Source organism: Nomascus leucogenys, chromosome 13, assembly GCF_006542625.1.
Source record: "Nomascus leucogenys isolate Asia chromosome 13, Asia_NLE_v1, whole genome shotgun sequence".
NCBI classification, from domain to species: Eukaryota; Metazoa; Chordata; class Mammalia; order Primates; family Hylobatidae; genus Nomascus; species Nomascus leucogenys.
Window position 1 is genome coordinate 40,487,785 of NC_044393.1, and position 18,465 is coordinate 40,506,249.

The 18,465-nt window shown below is 46.0% G+C and overlaps 1 protein-coding gene across 5 annotated transcripts in view; it reads right to left on the reverse strand.

Annotated features, from left to right (window-relative positions):
• Positions 1–18,465, reverse strand: part of SYNDIG1 (synapse differentiation inducing 1) — a 201,092-nt gene that overhangs the window by 18,096 nt on the left and 164,531 nt on the right. Inside the window, exon 4 of one of the 5 annotated variants that reach the window (XM_030825368.1) lies at positions 14,542–15,201. The exons of the other annotated variants lie outside the window; for them this stretch is intronic. Within the exon in view, the coding sequence (XP_030681228.1) occupies positions 15,100–15,201 (102 nt within the window). The 3' untranslated portion in view covers positions 14,542–15,099. Of the gene's footprint in view, positions 1–14,541; positions 15,202–18,465 lie in introns of those variants that run through there. 5 annotated transcript variants of the gene reach the window in all.

Consider the following 18,465-nt stretch of genomic DNA (forward strand, 5'->3'; position numbering starts at 1 on the left):
GCTCACCTTCAGCTGTAGGGCCCCCTGCCCACCTCCTCAACAGGATGTCTCCTGATCTCACACAAGCATCCAGTCCCTGGGGGGGATTCCTTGGCCCCTGGTTCAGGTCATGCTTCCCTGCACCATGCTTTCACACAACTTTGCATTCATGACACTTACTAAGTGAATGTTCATTTCCCCACTGGACCATAAGCCCCAAGGGAGCATAGGTCACCTTTTTGCTCACCTTTTTTCAACATTTAACATAGCACCTTGCCCCTGGATGACATGAATGAAGGATATATCCAAGATATAACTGAATAGTAAGAATCAGTACCTTTTCCAACAGAAATTCAAGCAGCATGCTGGTAACATGAATATAGCACTAGTGTCCTCTGCAGACGCCGGCCTCCACCAGCTGTTAGCATCCCAACACTGACTGCTGAGATGGAATCTGGCTGCTGTGGCTTGGCCTCTGTGTTGCTGCACTTGGCTTGGGCACTTGTTTCTAACACTCAGCTCTTTCTAAGAAGATGGGTTGCTTAGCAGCTTCCGAAAACTGTTTGCCTCTGCAGCAGGGAGGCAGCCCTTGTCAGGCTGGTGCTGGGCTCCCTGCTGGCCCTTCTGGCCTCTCCCTGGGGAGCCTCCTTGCTTTCAGACCGGACGCTGGCAACCAGGGGTGTGCACCTCCTAGTTCCAGTCCTTCGGGTTTTTATTTGCCTGCTGCAAGAATTCCTGACCTGAACTAACCTGAAATGTGTGATGATATAGTGAGACAAAGGAAGTCAGGCCTCAGAATTTATTCTATAGTCAAGTGAAATGAAGATTCAGTAGTTAGAGTGGACACACTGGGAAGGTGCCACATGCTCTGTATGTCCTCAGATCCTTGGTGACACCAGGACACATCCTGCGGGGCAATGGCAGCAGATCATAAACCTCCACAAACCTCCTGTCTTAAAAGGAAAAGTGCCCACTTCAAGACAGGGGCTTCAGTGAAGCTGAGATTGCTTCTTCATTGCCTAGAGGCATGTCTGGGAGCCAAACTGCTATGGACTGCATGTATGTGTACCACTCCACCCCCCAACTTCATATATTGAAGCCCTACTTCCAATGAGATGGTATTAGAAGGTGGAGCCATTGGGAGGCGACTGGGTTTGGATGAGGTCATGAGGCTGAAACCCTCAGGATGGGATGGGTACCCTTCTAAGAACAGAAGACACAAGAGTTCTCTCTCTGCAAACTAGTGAGGACACAGGGAGAAGGTGGCCATCTACAGCCTGGAAGAGAGCCCTCCCCAGAAACTGAGCATGCTAGTACCCCGATCTCAGATGTCCAGCCTCTAGAATTGTGAGAAACAGATGGCCGCAGTTTAAACCACCTAGTCCACAGTAACTTGTGACAGCAGCCCAGTCTGACTGATGTGCTGCTCAGTCTGTCCCCAACTTTTCACAATACTCCCTTGCATGTATCTAATTGCTGGAAAAAAAATCCACCCATTTCCTGAGCTTTTTATCTCAAATAAAAAAGGGCACTTTCTTTTGGAAAACAGGTTCTAGCTTGCTGGGCCTTCTTAACTGGGATTATTCTCTGAAATGTGTCATGGTGTCACCTGCTCCATCTGGCTTCTTGAAAGCTGCCGTTTCAGGGCTATCCTGATATTCCCATACGAAATTGACAAGTGCCTCTCCTTTTCCACGGATGCCTGTGAGCCCACATCCCCTGTGCTGCACTTTGGGATATCCATCATTCCCCTTCCCAAAGAAAGTGTTTGGCTCAAAGAGGATGTTCGTATGATACCGCGTTTCCTTTCCCTATTGAGAAGAAACTTGCCTCTGAAGCGTGACTTGATGGCATATGTACCCAAAACAGATTCCCCAGATTCTGCCGCGTGCACTGCCTTGTGTCAGCTCTGGGAAACAGGTTTCAAGCCACTGAGAAAGTGCTGCCGTGTACCCTGCCCTGCCTGTGTGTTCATATGGTTCTCCACTGTTTAGTTCCCTCGGTTCCCTGATTGGGAGCAAGATGCAAAATTAAAAGTATATCTACATCGACTTCTTTACTTAGACCTTCTAATGAAGTGCCGACTGTCAGGTGCAAGCTAATAAGAATCTGCTTGTTTGGAATGAATTTCAAAGGAAAGACAGGAAATTCTCTTGTATTGAACTCTAGAGAAAAAGATTCAAAAGACTACATGAGGGTCTCTGTCTTAGCCCATTTTGTGTTGCTATCACAGAATACCTGAGGCTGAATAGTTTATCAAGAAAAAAGGTTTATTTGGCTCATAACTATGTAGGCTGGAAAATTCAAGACTGAGCATCAGCCAGGTGTGGTGGCTCATGCCTGTAATCTCAGCACTCTGGGAGGCTGAGGTGGGTAGATCACCTGAGGTCAGAAGTTCGAGACCAGCCTGGCCAACATGGTGAAACTCCATCCTATAAAAATACAAAAATTAGCCAGGAGTGTTGGTGCACATCTGTAGTTCCAGCTACTCAGGAGGCTGAGGCAGGAGAATCACTTGAACTCAGGAGGTGGACATTGTAGAGAGCCGAGATCACGCCACTGTACTCCAGCCTCAGCGACAGAGTGAGAGTGCATCTCAAAAAAAAAAAGACTGAGCATCTGCATATGGTGAGGACCTCGGGCTTCTTCAACTCACAGCAAAAAGTGGAAGGAGAGCCTTGAAAGCGGTATGCATGCACAGAGATCATGTGGTGAGAGAGGAAGTGGGGTGTGCCAGGCTCTTTCTAACAGGCAGCTATCGAAGGAGCTAATAGAGACAGAGCTCCCTCACACCCAAGGGAGGGAATTCATCTACTCATGAGAGATCTGCCCCCTTGACCCAAACACTTTCCACCAGGCCCCATCTCCCAATATTGCCACACTGGAGATCAAATTTTAACATGAGGTTTGGAGGTGACAAACACCTAAGACATAGCAGTCTCCTAGCCCCCTGGAGCAGTCACTGGGGAATCACTGATGTGTATAGGCAGTGTTGCTTATTGTAATGTGTGCACATTCCCTGGTCTGTCCACAGTCCTCTAGGCATTGGAGGAACATGCATGGCTTCCTCAGAGCTGCATGTGGGGCTTCAAAATGAGATGCTGGACTTGAAAGGGCAGGTCTCCACCCTGACATCAAGTCTGACTGAAGAGGGGCTCAGATGTGAACCGAGGGCTTCCTGGGGAAGTGCATGCTCCAGCTCTCCTCTCTCCAGGTGGATGGAGGCGGCTCTGTCTGGGACAAGGTTACATGATCACATTCCCATGGGAAGCACAAGCTTGGCTTCTATCCAGGTGAGGAGGGTGCCTTGACTCCTGCAAGCCATTGTTGTAGCTGGCCAGCACCAGGTGTTCTCTCTAGAGCCCACTGTGTTAGGGAGGAGAGAACCAAGATTTGAATATTTTGTTGCTAGGACTGTTGAGATGATATCAAATGAAGATTTGCTGAGCATTTTCAGCCTGTGAATACAAGATTAATCAGACAGTAGCCACATATACTGGTGGTATGAGGCTCCCCCTAGCCCAGCCTCCGCCTCTCTCAGCCCAGGTGTAGCCTGGGTGCAGACCTGCAGCTGGTGAGGTGAGGGGACAGCAGGATCATCAGCTGGTCCGGACAGTGGATTCGCCCAGAGGGCTCATGGCTGAGAGCTCACTGCACACACTGAGGCAGGCTTCCCCCTCACTTTCCTCTTTCTTTCTCCATTGCCCTCTCTCCCTCTTTTCTCTGGAGCCCTGTGCCGGTTTCCCTTGCTGAGCTGTGGCACCAACGCAGCCATCAGCATCCCATCCGGCAGCGTGGGCTCTCATCTAAAGGGTGGAAAACCAGCTATTTGGTCTGCTCATCTCGAGTTGTGGGTAAACGAGCTGTGTTCCTACTCAGATTATCTAGGTCCTACTGGGTACAGATGCTTCCCACTGAAATAATTATGAAAAAAGTAATTAAGATGTGTGTTTTGCCTGGAATGTGGCAAGATCCTTAAAGACCGTTTGGCTTCCTCATTCTAACAGGAGGCTCACTTCACCACCAGGAGAGAGCAGCGCACCACCACGTCATTCATCTGGCTGCAGATGGATCCCAGGAGGCACACTTGGTAACTTTAATTTTTCTAACAGTTCCTTCCCAAACTGCTTCTCAAGCATTTTTGCTCACATAAGAGCATTTTTTCCAGGGTCAGACTGACCGGTTTCAAACCCATTGCTTCACTGTAGTGTGACTTTCTACAAGTTTCTTTCCTTCTCTGTGCTTCAATTTCCTCATCTGTAAGCTGAAGATAATGAGTTACTGTGTCATGGGGTCTTTGAAAGTACTAGGGTGTTAATATACACCAGTCTTTAGAACAGTACCTAGGACACAGTAGTGAGTGTTCTGGTGATCTATTGCTCTGTGGCTAAGTACCCCAGTGGCTTAAGACAACCACCACTGGGTGCTTATGAATTCTGGGGTCAAGAATTCAGGCAGCACTCAGCTGGAGAATGGGCTGTTTGGAGGTCCAATGTAACTTCTCTCAGATATCTGGTTCCTGGGCTGAGATAACTCAGAGACTAAGCCTGTTGACCAGAACACCTACAAGTGGCCTTTCCATGTGACTTGGGCTTCCCCACAGCATGGAGGTCTCAGGGAGGAAGACTTCTTACACTGCAGCTCAGGACTCCACGAGCAAGTGTCCCAGTGAGTGAGGCAGAAGCAGCAAGGCCTCGATGATTCTTGGCTTCTGAGGTCACACAGAGCCCTCCTCCTGCACTCCACTGAGACAAGGCACTAAGTGCATCCCAGTGCTATGCAAAGCAGTAAGTCAAGAGGTGAATGAAATTCTGTGCCTTAATGGAGCAGTGGCAAGGCCACATTGCAGAAGAGCATGTGTGCTAGGAAATGCTGTGGCCATCTTTGGGAGGTAAAATTTGCCACAGTGAACAAAATGTTTTAACTGTCATTTTAATTAACCTCTGCCTCATTATCTACGTGAGCAATAGAGGGCTGAAGATTCAGAGGGCCTTGCTTCATGGATGAGCACGTGGAGATTCAGTAGAGCAGACCAATTTGCTCATAATCATGCACCTAAATCAAGGTGTGTTTGGAAGCTGTCATATCCTGGAATCCATTGATTTTTCTCCCAAGTTCCCTGGGAATAAAGTGTGGGTGTTTGCGTGTAGCTAGTCTAGATGATTCTCTTTTTCTTCTTTGGCATAGAAAGTCTACTTCTTGCATTTCAAAATATATGAAGCTGCAAGCTAATTATTGCTAAGGCTCAGTTTTCTCTTTTTGATGATGTGTCTGTTTTTCTATTGAGAAATCTGGGGCCGAGTCGTGGGGCAAGAGGGAGAAGTCAGCATCACATAAGTGGTTGGAAATCACATATTTAAAGGCTCTTTCCACAAAGCTGTATTTTTTCTTGGAGCATCTCTGAAACTACTCTGTATGACACTGTCATGGTAAATACATGGCACTGCGCATTTGTCAAAACACACAGAACTTTACAACACAAAGACAAAACCATAATTATTGTATTCAAATTAAAAAAACTGATTAGGAAGCCAGGGGATGCCAGGAGGGAATGCAGATTATGATGGATTAATCTAACTGTATTACAAATTTATGAAACAACCTCACTGAAGGGGGTGAGGAGGGTGTTGACCAAAGTAACTCTGGAAACGAATGGAGACTGTAGGACTAAAGGCAGAAAGAACTGCACATAAGCACGGCACTCTAGCTGATAAAGTTACTTCTCATGAAGATACAGGTTGACAATTCTGACACTATACACTTATACTGGAAATGAACAATTAAGGAAGTGGATAGTGGATGGTTGGAGCCAGGTTTCTCACTGTTGGAGTAGGAGGGTACAGAGAAGTAAGGGAAGAAGGCTGCAGTGATGTGTGACGATGAGTTAGAGTTGGAGGCATCAGTATGAACTCACATTTAGCTTAATACAGATACAGATGGATACATATATATGTACATAAATAATTATACATATAGAACTATTTCTACATATTTAAACAAGTAGAAATACTCTATATATAGAACTAATTAGGTTGGTGCAAAAGTAATTGCAGTTTTTGCCATTAAAATGCAACTAACCTAACAGTAATGGCATGAGGATACACACATTTATTTCCTAGCTTTGTCACTGAGAGAGCCTAGAATCAATGACACCCCAGAAGCCACAAGCATGCCCAGTGCCCGGATCTCGGTTTCGAACCTTATTCTCTAATGAAGGAACCAGGGCTCCATAGGAAAATAGCTGATTCTAGGACGTGGACAGGAAACATACAAGATGAACCTGAAGCAGCATCTTGCAGTGCAAAAATGTAAGAAAGTGCTTCAAAAAACAAAAGGATGTCAAGTGGTCACAGAAACCAATCTGAAAGCGCTCCCAAGGGTCAAAGCAGCAAATAAATTATGTAGTTTTGGATTAGAAACCAAAGTATAACATAAATATCCAAGGGTCCATACTGACATAAATAAATGGATGAATCAATTAATGGAGGAGAATAGACAAATCTCCCACACAGACAAATTCCGAAACAGTTATCTAAGTGCTCTGCCCTTAAGGTGATAAAGTATTTTCCACCCTACCCTTCAAGTGTGGGCTGTGCAGTGACTTCCTATGACAGAGGACAGCATGGGAAGGGGGAAAGAGTGACTCTGCAGTGGAGGCCCTGGCAATCCCTCTCTCACCAGGTGTAGGCTTGACATCAACAGCAACAAGTCACACCGATAGCAGGTGCCCCTGATGTGACCCCAAGTCTATAACCTCAGTCTAATCATGGTAAAGACATCAGACCAATCTCAACAGTGGGGCCTCCCACAATCTATCTGACCAGTGCTCTGCAAAATTGTCAAGGCCATCAAAAACAAGGAAACTTATTTAAGAAACTGTTACAGCCAAGAGGAACTTAAGGAGACACAACTACTAAATGCCATATGGTTTCTCGGATGGGACCTTGGAACAGAAAAAGGACATTAGGTAAATCTTGAAGGACTCTATTATGGACTATGGTTCTTTTTGTTTTTTGTTTAATCATAGAGCCTAGATAGTCCATGGAGTGTAGTTTTTGATAATATGTTAGTAGTGGCTCATTAATTGTGACAAATGTGTCACACCGTAAGATGTTAAGGAAAGGAGAAACCAGGTAAGGGATACCTGGGAACTCTGTATACTGTCTTAGTAAATTTTTTGTCAACCTAAAATTTTTTGTCAACCTAAAACTATTCTAAAATAAAAAGTTGACTTTAAAAACGCCAGGGCGTGGCATGGGACAAGGTGAGAGACCAGGAGCTGTGAGTCTGCAGACCCTGCTGCATACTCCGTGCTCCATCCTTGGCTGCCTGGTGGTGAGGTGGGCAGGGCACAGCTTTGGGATAAGCCGGCCCGGCTCAAGTCTAGCACATATGTTAACTAGTTTACGCCCTGTTACTATTTTATCTGGGTACCTGATTTTTCTCCCTAAAATAGAGTTATAATACCTATTTTGCTGGTTGTGACAAATGTTAACAACAGTAACACACTGACTTACAGCTTTATGTCAAACACCATACGGACAACACTATACTTGTCTCATCTCGTTTCTTCCATTGCACAATACCATGTAGTAGTTCATTATCAACACCGTTTTCCTCAGCAGTGTTTTATGTTAACATACTGAAAAGTTAAAAGAAACTACAGTCAACACTCATATACTCACCACTTTGGTGTACCATTACTATTTGGCTATATTTATGTATCTACCCAACTCTCCATCCGTCCATCCATCTATCCATCCATCCATTCATCAATCCATCCATCCATCATCATCTTTTTCAAAAATGTATTTCAATATAAGTTCTCTTAAACATGTCTGCATGTGAAACCATTAATGCTACTTTAAAAATGAGGAATTGAGGTTCAGGAAGGTGAACTTTATCCAAGATCACATAGCTAGTGAGTAACAGCTTCTAACTCTTGGATTGTAGTAAGTGCTCATGAATAGAAACTACTGTCGTCAATATTCTCTAAGCAAAAGTTCCTGGGAACAAATGAGGTTTAAGATTTTAAGAGCTAGGAGAGGAAGGGCAGGTCTTTCTTTTTAAACACCCAATGGGGACGAAGAGCAATTCTTAGCAACCGAAATGAATAGACATTGTGGAATGACCAGCTGTGTGCAATGCAGGCTGGCAGGCACCTGCCCATGCACCCTCCGTGTGTGCCCTCTCCCTGACATGTGGGTGGTGGCTGTTTTGTGCCTGTGAAATGCTATCGGGTTGCTAGTTTGGTGCCTCTGGAGGATGTGTGGATCCATCCCATGCTACCTGCAGAAGCACCCCTAGGACTCCTGTGTTTTTGTGTCCAGTGAGCTTCCACAAGTTTTGCTGTATTATGGGTGACATATTAGTCCTATTGTTCTCATATGAAATCTCCTCCTTCCAGTCAATTTCATAGAAAAGCAATTACATAGTAAAACAAAACACATTTGTTTACAAGGTCTTCCCACACTGGGGCCACTATATAACCATGAAATCTAACGCTTTAATTATTTGAAGAAAAGCTCCTTCCCTCCTTCCTTCCTTCCTTCCTTCCTTCCTTCCTTCCTTCCTTCCTTCCTTCCTTCCCTCCCTCCTTCCTTCCTTCATTCCTTCCTTCATTTCCTTCCTTCCTTCTTCCTTTTTTCTCCCTCTCTCCCTTTCTTTTCTTTCTCTCTCTTTCTTTTCTTTCTTTTCTTTTCTCCCCTTCCTTCCTTCCTTTCTTCTTTCCTTCCTTCTTCTCTCACTCTTTCTTTCTTCCTTTCTTTCTTCTTTCTTTTTTCTTTCTTTCTTTCTTTCTCTTCCTTCCTTCCCTCCCTCCCTCCCCCGCTTTCCTTCTTTTCTTTCTTTCTTTCTTTCTTTCTTTCTTTCTTTCTTTCTTTCTTTCTTTCTTTCTTCTTTTTCTCTTTTCTTTTTCTTTTCTTTTTCCTTTCTTTCTCTTTTCTCACTCTGTCACCCAGGCTGCAGTGCATGATCTCGGCTCTCTGCAAACTCTGACTGCCAGATTCTCTGCCTCAGCCTCCTGAGTACCTGGGATTACAGGCACTCCCCACCACACCCAGCTAATTTTTATATTTTCAGTAGAGACGGGGTTTCACCATGTTCACCAGGCTACTCTCGAACTCCTGACCTCAAGTCATCTGCCTACCTTGGCCTTCCAAAGTGTTGGAATTACAGGCATGAGCCATTGCACCTGGCCAGAAAAACTTATTTCTTAAGAAACAAGAATAAAGATTTAAGCACAAAACTGAAAAAATATGTAGTGTTATTTACTAGAATGAAAATTTGGGGGGCAATCTAAATGCCTTAAAATTTATTTGTGAATAAATAATCATGTTGTGTCCATATGGTGAGATATCTGGTAATCACAGAGAATTATGCTTATAAGGCAGTGCTAATTACATGGAAAATACTTATGGTATTGATTACAAAAAGGCAGACTTTAAAATTAATCTTACCTATATAGAGAATAATGTTTAGAAAACAGGACCGGAAAGAAACAGGCTAAACTCTCCAGTGTAATTGCTTCTGATATTTTCACCCTGTTTTTTCATAGTTTATCACAATGTCCAAAATTTCAATTGTGTTAACGTTAACAGCAACAACAACAACAACAACGAGCAAACCACGTTGATACCGCAGGATGCCATTCTGTCCTGGTCAGCATCACACCGACAACTCAATTTATTTCTCCAAGTGTGAGCAGCTAGGGTGGTGGCAGTGTCCCCATCACTCAGACTAGGGAGCTGAAAGGGCAGGGACAGCAGGCTGTCTCGCAGCCCCGGAGATGCTGAGATGCCTTTTAGAATTCTGGCTTGCTGCTGTGAAAGCCTTCATATGTGGGGAACATGCCTTGACCCTACTGTCCTCACTGGGCCCTGATATGCAGCGGCAGAGACTGCTGTCTCTGCAGGCTGATAAACCTTCATCATCACTGTCACATACGAAGCCCCCAGTAGCACTGGAGCCAGTGGGCACGTGCATCTGGTTCATGCCCTGTTGAGATGTGCTTCCCTTGTTGGCCATCTGACAACCCTCCCCTGAGCCTGTCACATTCTCCCTGCCTGCGTCTTACCTCAGCCTGGGAGCATTTCATGCTCTCTGTGTGCACCCCTCCCGTCTCCACATTTTAGGCTGCACACAGTGCTTTGTATTATAATAATGTGCACAGCCTCTTTGGGTCTTGCCATAGGGACAGCACCTCCTCAGCTCTGTTTCCTGGTCCCCCATGTCAGACACCTGCTGCTGATGTCAGCTGCACCCACCACGCTGGCAGGGAGGCCCAGCAGGCTGCCTTCCAGTCCAGGTTGCCATCTCAGCACAAATCCTGCATGCCTGGCCTATGACCTTTGGCACCCCTGGGCTGCCCCTGTGTTTATTTCTTAAACAGTGCAGCGTGCTCACTTTCTGAGCCTGGAATCAGAAGCCATCACACGCCCAAGCTGAGTCATGCACAGACTTTCAAATCAGAGCCCAAGCCTGTGCTTCCACATTTAATATGCCATTTATCTTGACAATGGCCATTCCCTTTTTTGTTTGTTTTCAGTAGCAATCACATTCACAGATATTCATCCAGTGACATTTAAAAACATACAAATTCTAGGCTGAGTGTGGTGGTTCATGTAATCCCAGCCCTTTGGGAGGTCAAAGTGGGGGTATTGCTTGAGTCCAGGAGTTTGAGACCAGCCTAGGCAACGTTGTGAAACCCTGTCTCTATTTAAAAAAATATAAAAAATTCACTGGGTGGAGTGAGTCCTGCACTCCAGCCTGGGTGACAGAGTGAGACCCTCTGGAGACAGTCTCCAAATAAATAATAAATAAAACAATTTCTATTTTTACCTTCCACCATATTGCTGTTCTTAATATATATGCAAACTTGTCAGTTATAGTCCCTTCTTTCAAAAATTTTGCACCTGCAGCATCCATCTTGGTTTTTCTGTCCTTCTCAGCCCTGCACTGTCACTGGGGTGCCCAGCTTTGGTATGAGTTGACAGTGCAGTTTTGTGCTGGCTGCTTTTCCTCTGTGAGTGAGAGGTGAGCCGTGCCTGCTTTGCTTGGGCAACTCATTCGCCTCCACTTTTTAGGACTGCGTGAGGCTAAGTGATGCAATGTTTGGAAGAAACACTCTCTCGGACACTGGATGACTGGATGTTAGTCCCAGCTTGGCCATTAACTAGCTGTGGCCTCGGTCAAGGCATTTAACCCCTCCAGGTCACAGCAGTTTCTAAGATGCTTCTAGGATAGCCCTGGATTTCTGCCAAGAAGTCTCGACTACACAGAGGAGTCTACAGGTAGTTGAGGGGTGTTCTGGGGCTGGGGAGCCTCAAAGGGAGCCAGGGTGGTCTACACCAGCCAACTAGGTGGGTGCAGCCCACTGCCTCTGCCCTGCTGTGGTGAGTGAGGCTCTTGGTGACACCTCTACACCTTTTACTGCTGGACCTTTGACCGGTGCCTGCTGGCAGAGCACCTGCTCTGCTCTTTGCCTGTTCTGTTTCTGGCATCACCTGCCCCCTTCTTTCCTTGATTTGAAATTTAGGACTTCAGTGACCTGATCTGTATCACATCTAGGAATATCAGCATTTTAGAAGGGTTTTCTCTGTGGCAGAAGTCTGGAGAGCCCACATTTTGCTGGAGTTTTCTAGGTGAGCAAGAGGCTTCATGAAGAAGATCCGACGGCCAGGTGGGACCTCTGAGGGCTGATGTCTCTGAATGAGAGGGTTGTCTTTATGGGGCTATTCTTTCTGTCTCTCCAATGCCACTGCTTTTCACAGGGAAGAGGCTGTTAGAGTGGAGGGAGGGGACGCTGAAGAGAATTGAGGAAAATGTAACTCTGAAGGGAAGGAATCGTAAATTACCATGTGACTTGTAATTACCATATGAGACACACCACAGAGTGTTGGGTTTCTTGCTCGCCGTTCACTCCTCTGTTCACTACGTACTTGGCATCTATGCTGCATGTAGCTCCATGTGGGATTCTGTAGGAGCTGTACCAAGACCCCTCTTCCCAGCCAATGTCACCTCCTCAGCTGCCGGGAGGGCGGGCTGCTGAGGCTGCAGCAGCCCCCACTCCCCGGGCCCTGCCCGTGGCTGCAGGGAACTGCCTTGCAGGATCCCCCACAGGGAAAGGGTCAAGCAATGACTTCCCATGTGCAGGGGAAAATTCTCAGGAGCCTCTTGGATGGTATGCAAGGCCTCAGTTGCAACTTGTGATTTCCGACTGTGCCCCAGGCAGAACCTAGGTCTGTTGACATGATCAATATAGATTTTATCTTATAATAATGATATAGCAATTAAAAAGAAATTATTTAGGCAGATAGTGAGGGTAAGAGAGTCCTTGGTAAGGTTTTCCTTTTAATGAAAAGCAGCCCCCAAATCACTTCTTTTCTAATAAAGAGCAGCCTGTAAAATTGAGCTGCAGACATAGATAAGCTGGAAGCTTGCACGGGTGAATGCCAGCAGCTGTGCCAATAGGAAAAGGCTACCTGGTGGCCAGGCAGGTTCAACATGGCACTCCATCATCTCCTTTCCTTGTCAAGCACGTGCACAGTAAGGAGCAGACAACACGGCACTGGCCAGGTCGATACCCCATCTGCATAGTAAAACATTAGGGAGAGGCGGCCAGCTTCTTTGCGTGCTATGTAAATGGCACACCTGGTCCAACCAATCTTTGGGCCCTATGTAAATCAGACACTGCCTCCTCAAGCCAGTCAATAAAACCCCATGTACTCTGCCACGGACCAGAAGACCCACTCAGGTGCCCCTCTCTCTGCAGGAGAGAGAGCCATTCACTTTTCTCTTTCTTTTGCCTATTAAACCTCCACTCTTAAACACACTTCTTGTGTGTCCATTTCCTTGATTCCCTTGGCACGAAACAATGAACCTTGGGTATTTACCCTAAACAACGACGCAGCTTCAATATTAGAAGAAAATCACTTCCAACTTATGTATGATGAAAAGAAGTTAAGCTTTCTCATGAAAATTGAAGTATCCTATTTGCAGCCCAGTCTTCTATACTGGCAAATATGGATATAAACTTTCACCAAAAACTACATTTGATTGGAACATTGTTCATAGAGTCCCCCAAAGCCCAGACAACAGTGAGCAAGCAGTGTTGGAAGGACATCTGGGTCAACGACAGTCATTGCTATGCAGGTATTTCATGAATGCTAAAGACAATAACTACAAAATTTCCAGAATATTGTAAAGTATCATCAGTGAAAACATTGAGATACAGAAAGTGTGTTTACTCTCATGTGAATAAACCGGTGAGAGGGTCCCCACAGTGGTAGATGGCATGGTGACCTGGTGCTAGATGTGTGTGCATATGCAAATGGCTGAGTGTGGAGGAAACTGGAAGGGCGGTGGAGGTGGTTAACATAGGTTACCTGTGTGGCCATGAGATCCACCCTCAACACAGAGGGGGAGAAAAGGGTGCTCTGAAAAACAAGAGGCATGTGTGAATAACTGCACTGTTACAAAACTACGTGTTTTGTGATGTGAATGTAATAAAAAAAAGCTTATAAAAAGGTACTCCTTTAGTCAGCCTCCTCATCAAGAAGAGTCTCTAGTTTAGAAACTTCAGTATTTAATAAGAAAGATGAGAACTGGGGGCAAGACCCAACCAGCACAGAGACCCTTGGTGTCCGCTGGGATAAGGCGCAATGTCCCTGAATCTGCAGTGAGCTTTTATCATAGCGATAGCTTCTCTTCTTTAGAATCACGGGCAGGAAATTATGCAAGATGACCAGGAACGAAGAGCCCGTTTGGAAAAGCAGAAAGTTATAAAATCTGCGAATGGTAAGAGGAAGCTGCCTTGGTCAGAGGCTCTGTGAAACATGAGGAGATAGGTGTAGAAATAAAATGTGAGCAGTGGATTTTGTGACAGGACGATGGGGTTCTTCACTGCACAGTTTCTCCTCCTCTGCATGCCCAATTCTTCGTGTGTTCATGAGTCACCGCCGTGAAGCCAGCACCCGGGCCCACGGCCCAGCAGGAGAGAAGTGAGGTCTTCACTGCCTTTCCTTCCCAAGTCTTGGAGGCTTCCCGCTGGCAGGGTGAGGAGTGGGCAGAAGCCCGTGCTGTCCCCAGCTGCGCCCCCTCAGAACAGGGGAGGAAAGCTGCTGAGTCACACTGCCAGGCTGCTCCTGGGGCTGCTGCGTGGGAGCTGCAGGATTCGATGATGCCTGGGAGACACCAGCACAGGCTCCGTCTTCTGCTGAGTCACCATGAGATGCCACACAACCAATGCTCAGCAACTGTAAAGAACTGGACTGTAGTGCCCTGGAAGCTTCCCCCAGCAACCACTGAAGGTACTCCAGGACTCCTTTCTACAGCAAAAGGCACCACTGACAGCCAAGTCTGGCAGGAGGACATTTTGCAGTAAAGCTCACGAACAGCAGACTAAAAACTGTCAGAAAAATAAGGTCTACAAATTAATAAAATGTGAAAGCCCAATACAAAATGGTAAATGTAGAACTAGAAATTTATACAGGAAATAATAAAAACAGGAAAAAAAACACACATAAAGATGTTCGGCATTATCGTAACCAATGAAACACAAACTGAAACTGACAATATCTTTTATTTTATCTATCACATTGTTGAAAATGGAACACTGAGCCCAGGTGGGAAAGACAGGCATTCACATTTTGTTAATAGGAATGAAAACTGGTGCAGACTTCTGGAAGAGAAGTTACAGTATATAGCTAAATTTACATGTGAATAACCTTTGATTTGGTGGAATTTCACTTGTGGATATCCTATATTTGCAAAAGGAGAAGTTGAAAAACAATTGATATGTCCATTTTTAGGGAAAACATTACTGTAATGAAATTATTGCAATTCATACATCAAAATGCTACAAAGTCATTAAAAATGTCAATGCTGGTGTTTATATGCAGATATCAGAAGTATTTACATTATGTGAAAAAGCAAGCTGCAATGCACTTTGATGTTCTATGTGTAAATCAAAACTGCCCACACACACATTGATAAAGGCACAGAAAGATGGGGTCCCCCTGGAGGGGTGGCTTTGAGAAAGGGGCATGGAGGAGAGGTTCAGTTTTCATGCTTTCTTTCTCCATTCTCTTCCTCCTCCTTCTGTTTTCCATGTTGAGTACACTATATTTGAAAAGACAATGAATAAACAAATCCAGACGTGTGTCTATGTGCTCCGCTGATAACGAAGGGAACCTCAGGCGGAGTTTGGCGGATGCAGGTGACCTGGGAGGGCGGGAGTTGAAAGGTGAGAGTGGCTGGTGAGGGTGTCATGTGCTGTGTCCACACCCCAACAACCCTGAACCATGGCCTCCCCTAGGTGCTGGGGTTACTAACCAAGAACCTGGTCCATCAGGACAGGCTGACTTCAGCATGTGCTAGCTCAGGAGTCTCTACAGCAACCTCAGAGGGCATTCACACCCAGACCGCCAGCCCCGTACCCAGAGCTTCTGAGTCAGTAGGTCTGGGGAGCTGACGAGAGTTCACGATCCTAAAACGTTCCCAGATGACCCTGATGCTGCTGGTCCAGGGAACCAGCCCTTGAGAACTGGAAAAAAGGATGGAGGAATTGAATGCTGCCATTCCTTCCAGGGTGATCAACTAGAATCAAAAGGGGGCCAACTTAGAGGGGTTCAATAAGGTTCTTTGGAACACTCCCTCCCCGTGAACGTTAACAGTAAATATTGATCCGTGTTTATTTCTGAGCCTCCCCTACACCCGCTCCCATGCTGGGTGCTGGGACTCTGCCAGGCACGGACCAGGGGCATCACACACTCCACTGTGGGCCTTCGGGCTGGGTGGTGTCAGGGAGGATGGCACATGCCAGAGAGATGGGCAGTGGTGGCTCTGCAGCCAGCGAGGGCTCAGATCCTACGTCTGTACTCAGGACAGTAACATGTGCCTGAATGATTGGGGCCAGGACATTCTGGGTCTGGAGGCGCTGTGACCAGTGGGACAGTTTCCAGGCATGCTTCCTCACTAAGTGTTTAGCACGGCAGTAAGCTTGCTGCAGCAAGCCACATCATGTTCAGATTCGACACGGTCTGCCCATCGCCTCTGATTTTCCTCAGGGGAGGAGGTCCAGAACAGAGCACAAAGAACCACTAGAAACTACAGGAAAGGTTATTCTGTGATATGAAAGCCTGTGGTAACTTTATTGACCAAAACGAAAAAAAAACTTCACATAATCTATGGCAGTACCCTCCAGGGCCTTCATAAAATAAGTTCATTTCAAGTTCTGTTTCAGCTTCTTGCGAATTTATTCCAGAAGGGAGGAAAACAGCTTGTCATCCCTGTGTCTGGAAGCCCCGATGGCTTTCCTTTGTTTCCTCATAAAGCCACAATTGTTTACAGTTCTCTTTGTCCCTCCAGCTGGCACTAAATACCTGAAGGGAAGCAAGGCTTCCTGCTGTTTCCCCGCTCAGGGCAGCAGGGCCATGTTATCATCTTGTTACCCGGACTCTTGACAAATAACAAGAAAAGGGATCCCTATGGTCCTGGGACCAGGGGTCTTGAAAACTCTCATTTTCACTGGTGTTATTGTGCTTGCTTTTTTCACTGGTGTTATTATTAAATTAGGTGTGAAATCTGGCCAGGTGTGGTGGCTCATGCCTGTAATCCCAGCACTTTGGGAGGCCGAGGCGGGCTGATCACCTAAGGTCAGGAGTTTGAGATCAGCCTGGCCAACATGGTGAAACCCTGTCTCTACTAAAAATACAAAATTCAGCCAGGCATGGTGTCGTGTGCCTGTAATCCCAGCTACTCAGGAGGCTGAGGCACAAGAATCACTTGAACCCTAGGGGCAGAGTTTGCAGTGAGCCGTGATCACACCACTGCACTCCAGCCTGGAGCGAGACTGTTTCAAATAAAATAATAAAATAAAATAAAATAAAATAAAATAAAATAAAATAAAATAAAATTAAATTAAAAAAAGTAAATTACGTGTGAAATCTAAGCAGCAGGGAATTCACAGAACTGGAAAGATAGGCTGACTTCCAAACCCCGCCCCGCCCTCCCCTGCCACCGCCATTGGCCCACAGCCCCCACTTCCACAGAAAGACATCAGGAAGATGAATGAGTCTAGTTCTGATCTGGTCTGTGCCACCCTGTGATGATAGGAGCAGAGGATGGAGCAGAGGATGAGGCTACAGGGACATGCCTACCTGGACAGCAGTGATGCTTTGCTCACATTTTTGAGCCTTGGTTGATGTAACTATAAGCAATCTAAGCTCTTATCAAAATGTTGGGTCCTTGGTTTCAGGTCACCAACACTGCATATCTACTATTTAAAACAAAGCCAGGTGATAGTAGAGTATAGAACTAGCCACAGAAGCTTATTATATTACAGCTCTTTGAAAATAAAGCTAGCTTCACAGGATATGGTTCTGCATGTAAGTGTATATACTTATTATATACACATATATGTGTGTGTATATATATATATATATATAAATCAAGAAAGGTGCTCTCAGCAGGAGGAATTTTTGAAATTTTTCCGATGTGTTTGTTTCCAGGAGAGATTCCTCAATGCTCAGATGCCTCAGCAGATTTTAAGCTATCAAGCTCTGCTCTGGAAGTCCTTCCCAGTGTACCCCAATAAACTAAAAAGGTCCTCCTGATCCCAAATATAAAAATCTCACCTTTTTAGGAAGATAAAAGTTTTGGTAAATTGGTTCAAGAATGAGGAATGCTGAATTTGAGGCTGACAGTTCCTGATGTGTGGCTGACAGTGTTGCTTTCTGGAGGAGATGATGAGGCCGTCGCGCCCACAGGTGGGGATGTGGTGGCTGATGAGGCCCTTCTGCGGTCCTCAGAGGCCTTTGCTGCCTCCACCTGCCCCGGAGCTCACCCTCAGGCACGGCGATGCCCGCCACAGGAACCACCACTTCATCTTCCACTTCTACAGCAGGGAGGATGCCAGGCCACGGTTTCCAACCTTGTCTGGGCCCACAGTTCCCAGGACTTTCTGAGCCTGTTCTCTAATCTCCCCAGTCTTCAATTTGAAGCCTTCTAGGCCACAGCCTCTTCCTTGATTTCCATGGTTTCCCTTGTGTGTCACAAAGTAGAGGCTCCCCAGCTGGGACTTTTGGGACAGTGTTGATTTCCTGTCATTGCCCTGCATAACAACACGCCTTGTGGGCAATCCAAGGGCGTCTATAACCGCCTCAGTTAAACATCTTCTCCCTCATTTCCATCAGCAGCCAAGCCAGCTCATCTTTCAGACCCAAATCATCACGTGATCCTGCTGTCTTCCTTTCTTTAGAGAGTGTTCTTTATTGCTCCTAAGGCATTTGCCTTCATTTCTCTTTGTTCGGTATTAATCTCACCACCAACTGCCTCAGAGTCACCTTCCCTCTAGACGGGACATTCTATAACTCAGGGTTCTTGTAGAGGGGCAATGGCAGAGAGGCAGGGTTCCCAGCAGGGGTGGCCCAAGGGCAGCCAGGCGACAGTGGACGAAGGTCCGACAAGTTCTAAGGATGCAGCATG